Raw genomic sequence first — 18,203 nt, forward strand, 5'->3', positions numbered from 1 at the left:
TAGAAAACCATTTGTAGAGGCCTATTGCTTTGAAATAATCAAAGCTGAATAGGTGCTGAGCCCTTGAAAATTCACATTGAAGAAGCTACTTCTGAAATATTTTGGCTAATACAAATGAATAATCTTGATTTCACAGTTAACTTATTTTTGTGCTTGTATATTAAATCATGGTGTCAAAATTAGCATATTTCCTGTTTTTATACTAGTTTATATATTCTTATTGCTTTCAGGTTTGTTGGCCGTCCTGGTCGTTATGTGTATGTGTTTGAAGGTTATAGGATGGAAGAGGTAAGTACATACAAAATTCAAATTACAAATAAAAACCTTTACACAAAGAAGTATGTGCACAGTGTTCAGCAGACTACAGACAACAGGGGAAATGTAGAAAACCCATATTAAAACAAGAGATTAAATCTTCAACTTGACCAGGCAAAACCCAGGGTTTCCATCTAAGGCAACTGTATGTTCTTTCTTTCTGCAGTTTTGACTATTTCATGGTCTATCTTAGAAAGCTTTACCATTCTGTGCTTTAAAACTGGGTGCTAAGGCACAAACATTCCATGATTTATTTGAGGCCTTCAGGAAGTGTGAATCTGACTTCCCATTCTGTAGATCACTGGATGCTTGGCAATTTTAATAGCTTAAAATCCTGGACCCATTTTGTGCTAAACCTATAAATGTCTTTTTTTAAAAAAAAATCCCTCATGAAGGGGATTGCTGTGGGTCTTCCCTTGAAAGCTGAGAGATGTACTCAAGGTTTGACAATAAAGCTGACATAAATTTTTTTGCAAGATTGAAGGTTTTCTTTCCCCCCTGGGAGATATCAGGTTGGAAGAGTATTGGTGATCCTGCATTATGTTTATTACATTGATTATATAGTAAATATTTTTAAAGGAAATATAGGAGCCCCCGGGCACATGAGTTGTTTCAGAGCTCTGCATATTTTCCATAATGCAGTTTTATGGGTGGAGATGAAATACCTTGTCAAGCACAGATTTGCAGTGATCTATGAGCTCCATGATCCCACACAAATTGGTGACAGGGACAGTGGGCACATGAAGGCACTGGCAGCTCTCCCAGATGGATATTTTAAAATAAATTATCTTAATCCCTTCATGATCTTTTTAATTTTTTGTTTCATTTCAGTGTGCTCCAGGAGGGTGTCTGATGGAACTCTGCATTCAGCTGAGTATCATCATGCTTGGAAAGCAACTGATTCAAAACAATCTCTTTGAAATTGGAATCCCGTATGTATCCCAGTCTTTTCAATTATGCTTTATTCCTGTGGCACAATAAATCAAAGACTTGATCCTTATTCAGCTAAATGGGACTTTTGCCACTGCCTTCAGTGGATTCTAATTGAATGTGATGATGGATCACATTTTTGATTGTGGTGAAATGATTTGGTTGTATTTTATATTGAATAATTGGCTATATCTTCACTAAATGGCTTAAAGAAAATGATGGAATATATGAAATAATTGATTTAAATTAATTTTAAAAACCAGGGAAAACAGGCAAGGTATGATAGATCTCTTGGGAAGTTTCAGAGAAGCTCTCAGGACAGCAGCATTGAATACAAATTAGCACAAAGTGGAGGGGAGATAGTGTGGGGGAAAGCAATAACCCATAAAAGGTGTTAAAATCTATTACTTGATCTATGACTATTTTTATGGGTTTACAGATGAAATCCACATGTTTCCAAGGTGCCTTTATGTCATTCTGTGATGATCCTGGAGCAAGCAGAGACACTGACAGCTTAGTGCCTTTCTGCCACAGGCTGCTACAGTGCTCCAAATACAGCAGGAAAACTTTCCCTGTCTGTCACCGGTGCCAAGGGGATCTTCAGGCACTGGGGATCCACTGAGAAAGTCCTGCTCCTGCCTCTTGGGAGGTTTGCTTTGTGGTAGAAGTGGCCTGTGAAATGCTGGAAATGAAATGTCTGGTTTAGACATCTCAGCTCCACTGAAATGAGGCAGAATCTTCCAACTCTGGTGTCAGTAGCTTTTAAGTCACATCCATGGAGATGGTAACTAGAAATCAAGAGGAGTGATTCTTAAAATATATGAAATGTATTTCAAATAAGGCCTTTTCCTCCCTTTTCTCAGCAAGAACCTTTTTTTTTTTTTTTTTTTTTCTTGCAAGGAATTTAAATAGAGAGAAAAAGATTCCCAAACAAATCAGATGTAGATTATGGATGGTTTCATTATTCTTGTGTCAAAGTTCAATAGGAGGCCTGTTTTCTGTCTGCATCTCATTGAGTTTACATTTTATTTTGAGAAAAGGGTGGTAAATCATTCCCAAAATATCTGATATGTTGAAGGCTTAAAGCTTTCTCAGTGTAAACCTGCTGTAATTTGTTTCTCGTCTTCCAAAAAACTTACTGCTACTGGACTTTTTTACAGGGGATTTTATGATGTTACAAATACTGTATTTATTATTTTTGACTCATGAAAGCATGGACTGATCCAGTCCAAACAGAAAGTCATGTCTAATTATTTTTCATTTCCCTCCCTTCAGTGCAAGAATGCGGTAATTCCATCCCATTTTTCTCCCTCAGATCTGCTCCCCCACTCTTCAGCCAACAAACAGTGGTGGCCTCAATTTTCAAAACTGTTTAAAATCAAACATACTTTCCTCCTTCCTTTCCTAGATAAATATCTCATTTCAGTCACAAAACTATCTTGTCATCCTGGAATAAACATATCTGCTTTTCCTTTGCTTGTCTGCATTCCCAAGAAAATCTGTATATCTGTACCAAGAAAATCTGTATATCTGTAGGGCATGGCCCTTCTCCCTGGACCTGTTTGCACCAGAAGAATCACTGAGCACTTAATTAAATCAGAACTATCCTTCTGTTCCTGCATGGACCACTGTACTGGTTTGGACTGGATTCTTATAGGTACCAGCAGCTGAATTTTTCATCCTCTCTTGCCTTGTGCCTCTTTAGAGGGACTGAGAGTCTGGGTGAATAATACAGATTCTTCCATTGGCTCCCTATATTTTCACTGTTGGCAGAGTCCTGGTCCTGCCACCAGCCTTCTCCATATGGAGAGAGAGAAGGGGATATCATAAATAGTGATTTGCTGCACAGAATCTGATGCTGTCCCCTGTACATCTGTAACAGGGAAACACCTCTCTGCTGAGTTAATCTGATGACACATAAAAAAGTTTTCTTCCTCACTGAAATCTCAGAATTTCAAGGTTTTTTTCAGGAAACCTTTTGATTTAATTCACCAGAAAAACCAAGGCATTTTAGTTGATTTGAAGAAATCACAAATCCCATTTTCTTCTCTTTCTCCTCAAAAAATACTGCTAAGTAAATGTTAGAGTAAGTTTGCAAGCAACAGACATACTTTATGTTCCTAGAACCCCAAACTGGAAATAATTGGAAAGCATATTTCCATGTCTTCATTCTGCTTTATCTGTGGTCAGTACTGAGTGATGAGGGAAATTTAAGATGGCAGTTATGCATTTTTTGGGGTCATGAGGAATGCATCCTTGCTTTTCCTTTCAATGTTTCTCTATAAACTACTGCCACAGCTATGAAAAATGTAATTTATGGTCTCCTAAACCTTGTATGATTTCTTTTTTTAATTTCTGCATCCAGCAATAGCAAACCAGCTAGGTAGATACAACAAGATTTGAATTACAGAAAAGTAAGCCCTCTTGAACTAAAATGTATGTTCTGTGGGGCTGGAATTCACAAGTTTAACAGATGTAAATATGCCACAGTTCACTCAGATGTGTCACATACCATCATTCTTTTACTGTTGCCACAGGAATTGACCCTAAAAGGCTGCAGGGCTTGAAAGCCTTAACCCAGAGTTCTTTTAAGACCCTTTTTATTTAGTTCTGGTTTTTTTCGAACTTATTGAAAAAAACCCATCCATGTGGTTATTTTATTACTCTCTGTCTTTGACCTTGATGCTAAACCCTTAGGGTGAAATCCTGGCCTATTGAAGTGAACAGCAAAACTATTGAATTTACTGAGGCCGTGGTTGTGGCCCTTTTATTCAGCATCAATTTCCATCACTTCCTTCAAAATATACTTAAATATGCTTAATGAGAACAAAGAGTTCTTTGTTTTACTAACAAGGAGTTAGTAAAATCCATTTAAGGGCACCCCTTCATAGCTATTATCTCTTATGTTGTTTTTCACCTTTACTAAATTATTCTTAATTAGAGGTTTGGATGGTGTTTTTTTGCCTTTTTGTTTTTCCTGTTTTTTATTGTTGTTGTTTTCCTCTGATTGCAAAACCAATAAACCCCAAACACAACTAAAACTTCTGTAGGATCTGGGATATCTGAGTGTTCCAAGGAAGCATGGCTGTACCAAAAATTTGTGGAAGAACAAGAAATTTAGATACTTTTGTTCTCCCCTTGCCTTCTTCTTGTGACGGTGAATGTGAGGTGTGAACAGACTGTAGGAATGTGACTGAAGGAAAGCCTGGATCTTCAGTGTCCCTTCCCAAAAGCAGGAAAGAAAATTACAGGCAAGGACACAAGAGTTTGGGTCACTGCTCTTCCTTTTCTCCAGATACAGGTGCTCCTGCTACTCAACCTAAGAATCTTGTCTGTTTAGCTTTCTCGCTGCACCTTTTTTCATTATCCTACAGATCAAAAAGCATCAACTGAAAGGAGAGATTTAAAAACCCACCTGTTATAAATAATTAGCTGGCAGCTGGGTTCTAGTGGCTTTCTGTCTTTTTTTCATGTAAAACCTCTACACGCATCTCTAGCAAGTTCTAGCAAGTATTCATAGAATCATGGAGTAACAGAATGGTTTGGTCTGGAAGGAGCCTTTAAGACCTCTCAGTTCCAAGCTCCTGCCATGGGCAGGGACACCTTCCACTAGCCAGGTTGCTCAGAGCCCCATCCAACCTGGCCTTGGACACTGCCAGGCATGGGACAGCCACAGCTTCTCTGGGCAACCTGTGCCAGGGCCTCACCACCCCCACAGAAAGGAATTTCTTCACAATATACGGTGTAAACCTGCTCTCTGTCAGTGTGAAGCCATTCCCCCTTTTCCCACACTCCATCCCTTGCCAATAGTATCTCTCCATCTTTCCTGTGGGTTCCCTTCAGGCATTGGAAGGCTCACTTAAGGCCCTGTGGCGCCTTTTTTTCTCCAGACTGAACAATCCCAATTGTACAACCACTGAAGACGTAAACGCTTGTGCCAACAAAGTAATTTTCCTCCATCTGTCCTCTTTCAACCTTCCCTCCAGATGCCCCACCTCTTCAGCCTCTATCCATTCCACTCTCTCACTCCACAAATCTCTCATTTTTCCCAAGTCATCATCATTCTTTCCCCTAGATCCCACAAATCCAGCTGCTCCTTCTTACAGTATCAATAGAGAAACTGTTGAATCATCTTTCTGATTTTTAAAAAGGAGCCTTTATCTAATCACCATGTGCTTACATCCCAGCCAGGATCACTTGGAGCTTGATTTTTCTCTTTTAATCATATTTATTCACAGCAGCTTGAGGGTTATTGGCAGGTGGGGCTGTAGTGATTTTATGCTCACTTCAGATGCTTGTTAACGTGCATAATGCAGTGCTCATTGGTTATACTGGGAATTACAATCAGCATAATTCAATCATGTTCCCACCTCTTACCTAACACAAGCATTTGATGCAAATCCCCTGTGAGAAGCTGCAGTGTCATTTTTAACTGCTCGAGATACAGCCTAGATACAAAAACCTGTTAATTTTCTTTCCCACTCATCCTGCATTCATTCTTCTCACATGCTGTTCAATCTCCTTAAGGATGCACCTTGCTTTTTGACATTCCCTGGCAAAAGGACCAGAAATAATGTCTATTCTACAGCTCTACAATTTTCCCTCTTTGCCCAGGTCTCTGGAGTCATGAAACTGCTGCATGAGCCTCTTCTGTACAATGCTTCTGGGACACTCATCCTGAATGGCCAAACCTACCTCTTCCTCAGTGTGGGGAGCTGGCTGGCAGGAGCAAATCAGAAGCTAAAAGAACTCTTTTTCTGCCCATCTTCTTTAAAAACACTGATCTGGTTAATTAAGAAACAGGCTTCAAACAAAGACATTTAAAAAGCATACTCAGTTTTAGCATTACAATCGTAAGTACAGACACAGAGTTCTGCAAAACTCATTTTAATTGCCCTATTGCTGTGTCGCTGGAGAATAACACCCTGCAAATCCCTCCTCTCTGTTCCTTTAACTTTCTGACACATTTCTGCTTGGTTTCAAACTTCACATGCTTGGAATATGACACAAAGGTACTTTTTTTTTTTTTTTGGTGGAAAATTGGAAATAATTGGTTTGGCTTGCTTTCAGTCAGTTGATCTTTCAAAAAAAAACATAAAAAGAAGCATACAGACACTCTTCAAAGCTAAACTCCAAATGGTTAAAGGTGCTGTTCCTCATGCCTGACTTAGAGATAACCAGATGAAAAATTAAAAATTATTCTGAGCAACTGAGCCCTGGATTTGGTGTATTCTCAAATAAACATGAAGAACAACAAAAATTGTTTTAGTTACTGGGTTCTCCTGGGAGGTGTGTGTGTGTTAAACTCCAGAACTGGATTCTGTGGTGCTGTAGCTGAAGGATTAGATCACATGTGCACAGATTTCACATCTAAACACACCCAAATTTTATCTCAGCTGCTGCTGTGCCATGACAATGAGATGATCAGCACTCTCATCTGCCCGTGGAAGTGTGAGGGACATTTATAGCTCGTATCATTTCATTGGAACAGAAATCAGCACTGTCTTGAACTTATTGTTCACCATCCTCTGAGAGTCCCTCACATTAGGAAATTAATTGGGATATACTGGAAGAGCATCCTGGGAGTTCTGTGATTGCTTTAAATCCTACCCCAGCCTCCTACCCTCTGAATGGTACATCACCTCTGTCACAGATAAGTTCCTTTGGATGCCATAAAGGCAGAGGAGGAGAAAGGGAATTTTAGTGTCTTGAAATGGCTGAGTTTGCATGATGTAGGAGGTTAATGTCTTCGTAAGGATTTATCTAGTTCTGTCTTGGGAAGCATTTTAAATTTGCCCTGCCCTTTCATTAAAACTATGTAATCTGAGTGTCCTGGGTACCAGCAATGCCATAGTACCGATGATGTTAACATCAGACTTGTGAATTACATCTTCCTTCCACCTCAAACAAAAGCTGGAGTTGTCCCGTTGATTTTTGAAGATTTATGATCCAGGATCTGAGAGGGCTTGATGCAATCTAGACCTGTTTAAAGAGTATCTTCCAATCCCCAATTCCTCCATACTGGTGATGAAATGGAATGTGTCCTGTAAACACTGGTAGGTGCAGAAATTCCTCAGTCATTGTGGGAACACAGTGATCCCATGGTTCAGTGTAAAGTTGGGAATGAAGCAATAAACCCACACAGCAAAGCCTTTATTGTGTTTGCCAGCTTTTGTTTCTCAGCCTTGCCCTGCTACTGAAGTCAGGGTCCAGGAAAGTGGTTCTGCTTCCCTGGAGGTCCAAAGGAAAACCCCTTCCCTCAAATATTCCTGTATCCAGGCCACACACCTACAATTCAAAGGGTTTATCACAGGCTGTGGGGGAAGAGTTTGTGGGAGAGCCCTGCTTACATTACTGGCAAAACATCACTGGAATTAGTCTGGATTTCCATTCATGGCACGTATGTGAAGAGCTGTAAAATAGTGCTGTATGTTTCTGTGGAAGATAAATATCATCTGCAAAAGAAAGATATGCATTAAGTATAAATCTGGCTATTTTCTTTTAATTCAACTATATTTTGCTAATAAATACCTCATTCTACTGTTGTTTTCCATGGGAATTTCTGTGTAAAATAGCATGAAGTTGCTGATGCATATGTATTTAAAATATCATTGGCAGAGGGTTGTAGCCAGTTCAGGGGTTAGTCTAACCCTCAGCCACCGCCACAGACTTCCCGGATAGGGGTCCTGCAAGGAATGGCCGTACAGGGGTCTCAGGCAGTTTCCAGCTGGGGGTAACCCCTATGAGCTCAGCCTGAGGCTTCAAGTGATTAGTTCTTTTAGATATGATTTCAGCTCTTGTAGTGATCAGCTCAGCTCAGCTCATGGGTTACCCCAGCTGACGCAGGGACGAGAGACGGGAGGCCGTGTAGCATTCCACAGAGTCCTTTATGGGCAGGCTTCAGCAAAGGAGGCCAGTGACAGCCTTCCCCTGAACGGGGAAAAAGCTGGGGTTTTATAGGAAGGGGAGAATTGGGAAAAGGACCAATGGTTTAAGACAGGGATAAAATGACCAATAGTTTACAAGGAGATAACATGGGGTGCTGAAGCAGGAAGGAGTCCACAGCTTAGTCACCATGACTAAGTAGTTTTGTTTTATCTTAGGGGACAGATCTTCAAGGTGGAAGCCTTTCGGAGGACTGGCCTCCCTCCACAGCAGGGAGGGGACATAGGGAAAACTTTACTCTTCATCTAGAAATTATTAATTTTACTCTAATTTATTTGTCAGTGTCATTAAATTTGTATCCCCATCTCAGTGGGACAGTGTTTGATACTGCTATTTCTACTGTCAGTACATTCTTGCATCCTCTTTGATTGGAAACATCCCGTAATCACAAAATTGCCTAGGTTGGAAGGGACCTTGAAGCTCATCCAGTTCCAAGCTTCTGCCATGGGCAGGGACACCTTCCACTATCCCAGGTTTCTTAGAGTCCCATCCAACCTGGCACTGAACATTTCCAGGGATGGGGTAGCCACAGCTTCTCTGGGCAACCCATGAATGTCTAGTAAGTTTTTCCTTAAAATTCTATTATACTGGAAGTTCCTAATTTTTATAATGAGATAAAAGTGTGCTTGTAGTAGAAATGTGGAATGAAACCCTTATATTTTGTATTTTGTTAAGAGGAGAGGTGCTCACTATGTTGTTCTTAAAAGCACTAATTACTAATGTTACTTAGGTCCAAGGATCTTTGGGAAGGAATATACATCTAGAGAGGAAAAATATTATAAAGTACTAGATTCAACTCCAGTAGCTTGTACCTATAAATAAACAACATCAGAACTTCCCAGGGTGGTGTAAACTTGCCCTGTGATGCACACAAGATTAGTTTTGTGTTGCTGTGCAAAGGATTGAGCCAAATCTTTTAGAGAAAAAAAAACCAAAACCAAAACAAAACCAGACTTGGTTCAGTCTGAACTTTTGTTCCTCAGAAAGCTCAAGAAGCTGTTCAGGAAGCTGAAGGATGAAAGAACTGAGCTAAAGGAAATGGACACCAACCAATCAAAGGACCCTCAGCAATGGAATCTTGACTACATCTTGGAACCTTTCACTGGGCTGACTCCAGAATACATGGAAATGAGTAAGTTTTCAGAATTTCCTTTCCTTTTCCACAATAACCACGGCTTTACATAGGACTGCATCTCAGGAGTGGTCATGAGAAGGTGGGAAAAAATACCCCAGCACTTGTAGTTTGCAGAAATTCCATGTAAGCCAGCAGGGCTATGAGACTACCATAGTGCCAACAGAGAAATAATCATGAATTCCAGTATCTGTTAGTACTTCTGATGTCAGATTCCAGTGTTCCTAGCTGAGTAAAGTGCATAGAAACTATTTGGCCACAGAATTAATAGCTATAGTGAGGAGGGATCTCTGGAGATCATCTGATCCAGCCTCCTGCTGAAAGCAGGGTCAGCTAGAGGATGTTGCTCAGAGACTTGTCCAGTTGGGTTTTGAGTATTTCCAGGGATGGAGACTAAACAACTTTTCCAGTATTTGATCACCCTTACACAAAGGATTTTTTAATGTTTAAATTGCACTGCCTACATTTCCACTGGTGCTCTCGTCCTTTCACTGGGTGCCCTTGAGAAGGTTTTAGCTCTGTCTTCTCCAACCTGCCACATGGGTAAGATCCCCTCAATCTTCCTTTCCTGTGGTACAGCAATCCCAGTGGTCTCAGCTTCTCCTTGTTTGTCAGGTCCTTTGATCCCTTAACCATCTTCATGGCTTTCCAGTGGATTCACTGCACTGTGTCCATGTTTTTCTTCTACTGGGCAGCACAGCCCTGTGGCTGCTTCATGAGTAGACCCTGGAGAGGTAGGGAAGGAAAAAGCAAGAATGCTGTGGGTGGGGGAGTAGAAAGGACAGAAATAGTCCAGGCAAACCCAAGGTTTAGGGCACACAAGAATTCAGGGAGAAGCACAGTGGGCATGGTGTCTAAAACCAGGAATCTCTTAAATATTGAATGTGGCAACTCCTGTTTTAATTCTCAAAATATCTAAAGGGGAACACATTTTATGGCAAAAAGATTAAATACCATATATGGTTTATCTCTCTATACAGAAACAATCTTGGTTTGTAGATATAATTTATAATCTAAAATTTACTACGTGAAAATATATAGAATAGTAGATTTATGAGGTATTTCACATGATGGCAGATTTGAGGATGTCTTATTAATATGTTTGGCATCCCAACCTTGCCCTCTGTAGTGCCATCAAGAATCCATCACCTCCCATTATTTCCTTCTCAACTGTTTCAACTCACCTTAGGATCTGTCTGTGTTGCCACTTCTATTACTCCATCCCCTTTTGCACATGATGATACTTTGTTGAAAAATTATCTGATTGTTTTCCATTAATTACTTCAGCCCAAGATGATTTTTCTTCCTGTAAACTTTAAGCAAGCCTCTTAGCAATTTTTGAAATTAAACAATGGTGAAAAAACATAGACACTTTTTCCCTGTAAAAAAAAAAAATTATGCTTAGGAATAACTCAGAAACATCTGTATTTTAACAACCCAGATTTCTTGGTTAGGTCTAAGGACAAGGGCCTTTAGTTACCAGTAACAAATACATACTGGTGTGATGTTTGTCAGCATTGCTTGAGTTTGCTGTTGATGCTGCAAGTTTGAACAAAATTTCCAAAATGTCAAATTTGTTTTATGGGTTCATTTAAGGCCACCTGTTCAGAAAGGAAGCAGGTCAGTAGTCTGTCCTTCAATGAATAAAAGCTACAGTGGGGTTTTCCTTACCTGTGTTTTGACTTCAGAATACCTCTTGAAGCTCCCATGTTTAGCCATTTGTTATGCTGTCCCTTAGGGAACTGTTTGGGTTTTTTAATTTTAGGAGCAAATTGTTGAAGTTGCCAAGATGAGTCAAATCATGGCCACTAAAATGAGTAGGTTAATGTGTTTATAAAAAAAAAAAAAAAAAAAAAAAAAAAGAAATGCAGAAGTATCATCACAGTCTGTTAAGGTTTGGGGGGTTCCTGTTCCAGGGAGTGGTCCCAACCCCAAGCTTGCCAGAGTTTGGACAATGCTTTCAGGAACATGGTGGGATTCTTGGGCTGTCCTGTGCAGGGCCAGGAGTTGGATTTTGATGGTTCCCTTCCTACTTGGGATATTCTGATTCTATTCCATGGTTCTGACTTGTAGTATCAGGGTTTAAGGTACTGATGTTATAAATCACTGCACACTGAGCCTGTAATTTAGATCAGTCCCTTTTGCTGGGATCATAAACCATGGTGAGTGCCTCAGCCCGCACCCACTCGGGGATAATTCAGGGAAAATGAATGGGTGAATTATTGATCTATACCTTTGCTTAAAACAGGAGGGTAAGCTTCCCAAGTGGAGAAGCCTCACAGTGTGCCAAGCTGTGCCCTGCCTATGTGATTTGCAGACAAATGTGTGGCAGATGAAAGCCAAGCTGCACCTCCCCAACTCTGGTTGCTGCCCTGGGTCTGCGTCCCTGCTTTCAGCTGTCAGATCCACTGCTCAGACCACCCACGCTGGCAGGAAGCACTTGGTGCAGCTCAGCACTCAACCTGTCAGCTGGGATTGTTCTCAAGGGCATCACGCTGCAAGAGGCAGCTCAGCAGATTATTCACCTATTTCTCTAATTTTGAGTTGGGGACAGTGGGAAGGGAAGCAATGCAGAAGGCCAGAGGAAGGTATTTTTTTTTATCCTGAATTGCTTAAAAAGGCAAGGTTACTGGAATGTAAGAAGAGATGTGATATTAAGGAAAAGAGAGAAATCTGGCTGCTGTTTCAGAAGTTTCAGAACTTCTTTCTTAGTTTTCACACTGATTTACTCAGGCAACCTTCCTCAGGCACCAGTGGCAATCTGGAATGAAGCAGCTGAAGGAAGAACTACACATGGGGCTTGCTGCAGCCTTTGGGTTTCCCCATGCAGATGATGATGGGGTTTCATGCAAAAGCAGGCAGATTATGTATACAAGTATGAGTAGTCTCTACATTCAGGTTTGTCCTGCCAGGATGCTCCTACTTTTGAGGATGGATGACATCCTTAGCTAAGACTCTTACCTCCAGGTGTATCATTCATTAGGCTGTACCCTAATCACAGGCAGTTCTTGCTTTTTTTCTATCCATATATCTGCTCTCTTTTACTGATTTCTGTCAAAACCTGGAGTCTGGCCCACTCCACACATGGCAAATCACACATTCTCTTTGCACTTTGTTATGAAGCAAATTAATCCCATTAAGGCAGCACTTCTCTGAGGGAGAGGGCTTGGAACAGTCTCAGGATGTGTTTTGCAGCATGATGCACCACAAGTAAAGGAATTTTTGATGATCAGTACCCCACTTAAATTCTGGGATGTCCATTTCAAAGCTGTTTTCTTTTTAGTTCTTTTTCTTATACTAACAATCCTTAAGCCTTAGAGAGACTTCCACTTTCTCACTCTCCTACCCCTGCCCTCATTACAATCATGGTAGGTTCATAGAAATAGCAAGATTCACTGGTTATTTTTTAACCTACTCTATTTTCCGATTTGGGACATGTGACTCTGTTCACTGGAATTTGTTTCTGCAAAATACCAGTCACTGTAGTCCATGCCAACAAATTAGGTTAGCTGTAAGAAGGAATTTTTTTAAAATGAGGATTGTGAAACACTGGCATAGGTTGCCCAGAGATGTGGTGGATTCCCCATCCTTGGAAACATTCCAGGTCAGGTTGGATGAAGCTCTGAGCAACAGGATCTAGTTGAAAACCTCTGCTTATTGCATGGGTTTGGGGAAGATGACATTTAAATGTCCCTTCCAACCCAAATGATTCTATGGGTAACAAGATTAATTTTTTAGGGTCTTTGAATCTGATTTCACCAGCAGACTGTGCTGAACTTTTTTGTTGTGTAAGCCTTGGCTGTCAATAGCACTTCTGCACAAAGATTTGACTTGTGACAAATCAGTGACATTTCTGATGACTGCCTGTTTTGATATTATTAATTGACATATTCCTGCATTTCTTAGTGGATACACTCTTAAAACACTTGAGTGATCCGAAAATTTTTCTCAAGTAATCCTGAAACATAAATTATCACTGTCAACATGTATCTAATTTCTCCTTAGCAATTCCTGCTTCCAAAACTGTGCGAAGACTTTTGACCCAGGCCAATATACCATACTATGTGCATTCCCAAAGTAGGTAGCATGTACAGCAATTTCCTCTTCCACATGGCAGCAAGTTTGCATCATGTCTAACTGGCCTGCAGTGATAGAAGTTGGCAAGAAATTTGTTGTAAAATGCTGTAAAATGATGTTTAGAGTAGCAATAAATATTGCTAATGGAAGAAACTTCATTAAATTGGCTCCAAGAGCAAAATGATGCACATGAATATCTGAAATTTATACCACTTGTGTTTCCTTGAGAAGAAACTGAAATCAGCAATGATTTTCAGATTCCTATTTCATTTAGTCTTTCCTTCTCTGGCCTAACCCATCTAGGAGTCCAGGCTTCATGTGGCAATTGATTAAAAACTTTCTTCCTCAAGAAAAAAATAATAATAAAAGGTTTCATCATCCAACTTCTGTTTAAAAACAATGGCCCAGTAAGAAAATGATCAGATCTCATGTCTGTAGCTACTGACTACTATAAGGATTAATCTGAGCAGTTTGGAAGAATTTCCCCTAAAGCAGGAAAAGCCATCATAAAAGGCAATATGTGAGGCAGAAAAAGAAAAAAAAATCACTGAAGAGAAAACTGCATTTTTCTATAATGTCTATAATGAGGATGGTTTTGAAAATACCATTGGTGGTTGTGTGTAGGCTTGTTACATACATTTATTACAGAAGAGTTATAAATTACACCTTTTCCTTAGTTTTTCAGCCAGGTCTGGCTATATATCAAAAAGTTTCTTCCTAGGATTTGGAAAGTTGCTTAGCACAGAAGTGATTTTTCCACTGTTTACTTCTAGTAACACATGATCCTATGACAGATATTATTGATAAAGAAGAAAGAAAAAAAAGCAACAGAATCATAAATAAATACCTTGTCTTAGGCGAGGCTTTGAGGTAAAAGACACTTGGGTTCCTCACACTACTGAGCAGGTAAATCTTGTAGAACCTGAGTGATCCACACCATGGAGGGTTTTCTGCTGAGGACTGATTCTTTATCCCTTACACAAGAACAGCAGCCACCACCCTCCAGATCCATAATTTAAAAGCTTTGATTTGTGCTCTTAGTCATAACTTGGAGGCCAGACTTGGAGGGACAGGTTGTGTTATTGTTGTACTCAGGTTCTGCTCAGGCCCTGCACAGTTTCTGTGAAGAGCTGACTTCTGAGAAGGGCTGTGACCTGAGACACTTCTTTGGATGATGTTTGTCCTTCAGAGTTTTTGTCTTGGCCGGAGGCTGGATGAGGTATTGCAGATGTGGCATCAGGGGTTGCGAAACTGAAGGGCTGGCTCTGAGCCCTTGGCCTCTTTCGTGCTCAACTCAGACAGTAAGGGCACCACTAGTGCGTGGTTTGGGCTTTTTCCCTCATCAGAAGTAGGCTTTGTGTCAGTGACAGCACATCCAGAGTCATGTTTGGATGCCCAAGAAGATATTTCGCATGTAGCTGACTTTCCACAACACCCAACCTTCAATTGTTTTATTTCCTAGCTTGTGCCATGAACATGGGGAATTTTCATCTCTCTTTTCTCTAGACTGGCTTACCAGGGGAGTAGGAAAACTATGAAACAGTCCAGCTCCTGGCACAGGTCTCTTTAGCCTTTTCCATGTACATGAACGGCTTTTTATGGAGACCTTATGGCATAAACATAAATGTAAAAAAGGGTATTTAAGGGTTGCCATCAAGTTTTTCAGCCAAAAAAGGGATGACTTGGTGTCAACTGTCCTTTAAGGAGGAGTGTGAGTGTCCTAAAAGTAGTGTAAATATTTCCAGTGTGACCAGATAGGCATCCACAGAACTCCAGGATACTGAGAAAAGATTCCTCCTAGGATCTGGACAGCAATACCTCTCTTTGTAATCTATTCAGGTTTGTTTCTAGAAACACTGATCACACTCAACAAGTACCTGTGAATTGTTGAGGCTGTTCAAAGACTCCTCCATTTAATGATTGTTTGCTAATTTGTTACCCAAGGCCATCTAAATTCTGGTTTTGGCTTTGGGATTGCTTTTTTGCCTGCTTTTTGCATCATTTACACTTTCATAAGGAGTTGAGAAGGTTGAAGAGATTTCAAGATGGCCACACAAACACTTCTGGCACAGTTTTCTATGAAACATATTTACACAATTATCCAGAAGTCCTTTGCATACCTTGAACATTTTTTCATGAACTGGAAAAAAAATTTTAACTGCATTTTCCCAGACAATGAATGAAGAGGCTACAAACAACATCAAAGGAAATGTGTGTGTGGTTTATTCTTAAAGCATTGCAAATATTTTATTTTTTTTTTCCTTTTCATTTTATCTTTTTACAGAATCCTCCCAGCTGTATTCCTGCTAAATTCACTTAGAAACAAATAAGGCATATTTTGGGGCTATGTATTTTTCTAAGAATTTCACAGTTTTGGGGAAACGTTTTTGTTACTTTAATATCTGGTTTTATTTCCGTGTTAATTCCTTTTCCTGACTCTGAATAGTCAGGAAAGTATGATTTCAAAAGTAGGATATTCTGTGCTTTGAAAAAGCTCCATCTTAGTGTATACACTTTATCTCAGAAAAAAAAAGTAAGAATGAAAATCTAAAGGCCATATAATAATAATACTAATAATAATAATAATAATAATAATAATAATAATAATAATAATAATAATAATAATAATAATAATAGTATATATTAATGATAATAATACTATATATATATAATAAATATAGTATATACTGAAAATAGTATATAATAATGATAATAATAATAATAATAATTGTTATACAGAGATTTTACTTTATTGTTCCTGAGATGAGAAAGAGGAAATATCAGATAACTTGCAACCTGTACACAAAAAAACAAGTGTATGTGAGAAGGTCCTGGGGAAAACTGTTTCAAGAGTTAGTTGTAGGTTGTGACAACAGTGCTGAAGGAAAATATTTTAAAGTATAAAATACAGTAAATATATGTATTTATATATATTTATATTTATATTTATATATATATATGTATTTATAAATACTGTATGTATTTATAGTATATATGGTATATATTTATAGTATATATACAGTGTATATATATAGAATATATTTATATAGTGCATATATATAAAGTACATATATATTGTGCTATGTACACAGAATATTGTACTATTTTCTCAGAAAAGTGAAATTCCTCCCTCAGTGGAGAGAGAACTTATACAGGAATTTGCCAAAAAAGATGCCGCAGTAAATATGGCATTTAAACACACCAATACTTTTTCTATGCTAATATTTTTTTAACTCTGAGATGTAGATCACAGTCGCATTTATTAGTTTAATATATTTATATTTATATATATTTATATAAAATTCACCTTCATTCAGATTTAAAGAGTAGTATTTCTAAAGTTGGAGGATATCAGTGACAAAAGGAGGGATCAAAGTGCTGCACAGCACCACTGGCTCCTGCATCCACAGAGACACTTCTGTTCTTGCTTTTCACAGGCTGCCACCAAGTTTTTCAAAGGAAGCTGGAAGAAATAGTGGCAACTTGTAGATTTTCTTCTTTTAGTTGATTGTGTATAATTTTCCTTACAGAGAAAAGCACAGGAAAGAAACAGCATGGACTAATCAGTTAATTATGTATAAATGCAGAAAAATAGACTCTGAACCCTTTGTCCTTTATTAAATTTATTTTCCTTTGGCTTGTGCTTGTGCTAGCAACTTGAGGCTTTATTGGAAACACTCATAAAGCATAGTGACAAACTTTTGTCTTTTCATAGCCCTATTCTGGGATATTTATTTCTGGGACCAAACTGGGAAGTAGAATTTTATGGGGTTGGTAATGCACAAAGCTCATTAACAATTTGCTGCTCCCTTCAGAAGCTATCAAAAAATGTTTCTTTTTTTTCCCCCAGTTATCCAATTTGGCTTTGTCACACTCTTTGTTGCCTCCTTCCCTCTGGCCCCTGTCTTTGCTCTTCTGAACAACATCATCGAGGTTCGTCTTGATGCAAAAAAATTTGTTACTGAGCTGAGGAGGCCAGACACAGTGAGAGAAAAAGATATAGGTGAGTAATGAAGGAGCACTGTAGCGAAGATTAGACCAAAAATACAAAGAAAATTTATAATGAACCCGTTATAATGAATAATGAGTAAGTTTTCTTCTTTCACTTACAGGTATTTGGTATAACATCTTGAGTTGTATTGGAAAGCTTTCAGTGATGATTAATGTAAGTGTTTGGTTATACTAATTTCTAACCATGATCTTATACTGGAGCTTATACTGTTCCTTCAATGTAATTTAAAATTCTTTATAATTCAATCTTTATAATATTTTATATTTCATTGGCCCTTCAACATAATTTAAAAGTGGCATCTAATTTTCTCAATTGCTCAAATACAACAGAATACAGATACGTTATATTTATTGTGCTTTATGTACTCTCTAAGTAAAATTTTCCTGTATATGCTTTAAGATAAAAAAATCTCATGCCCTAGGACTTTCATCCTGATAGTTTCTAGTGAGTTTTTAACCTACAGATCATAAACTCATAGAATCATTTAGGTTGGAAAATACCTTTAAGGTCATGGGATGATACCAGAAATATTAAAGATGTCAAAGCTCTTTAGAAAGGGAGGTAATTTTTACTATTGAAGGGAGAACTTGTGGAGGGGTTGTTATGCAATTTCTTTAATAAAATAGCTTCTAGCACAACAGCACAGCACTCTAAAGCTTCCAGCAGTGTTGTTTCACTTGGGTGGAACATTGTTCACTCATGGCTTTCCAGTTTCCAGAATTTAAGGTACGAAATCTGTGGAACCCCGCACATCCCCGTAATCTCACTGTCAGGCACAGATTTCAGCTGTAC

The 18,203-nt window shown here is 38.9% G+C and overlaps 1 protein-coding gene across 1 annotated transcript in view; it reads left to right on the forward strand.

Annotated features, from left to right (window-relative positions):
• Positions 1-18,203, forward strand: part of ANO2 (anoctamin 2) — a 163,277-nt gene that overhangs the window by 134,640 nt on the left and 10,434 nt on the right. Inside the window, exons 18-22 of the mRNA XM_086885154.1 lie at positions 231-288; positions 1,147-1,247; positions 9,174-9,322; positions 17,250-17,402; positions 17,512-17,564. Of these exons, the coding sequence (XP_086741280.1) occupies positions 231-288; positions 1,147-1,247; positions 9,174-9,322; positions 17,250-17,402; positions 17,512-17,564 (514 nt within the window). The remainder of the gene's footprint in view (positions 1-230; positions 289-1,146; positions 1,248-9,173; positions 9,323-17,249; positions 17,403-17,511; positions 17,565-18,203) is intronic.

The sequence above is a fragment of the Cyanistes caeruleus genome, chromosome 4, assembly GCF_971803275.1.
Source record: "Cyanistes caeruleus chromosome 4, bCyaCae1.hap1.1, whole genome shotgun sequence".
Taxonomy (NCBI): Eukaryota; Metazoa; Chordata; class Aves; order Passeriformes; family Paridae; genus Cyanistes; species Cyanistes caeruleus.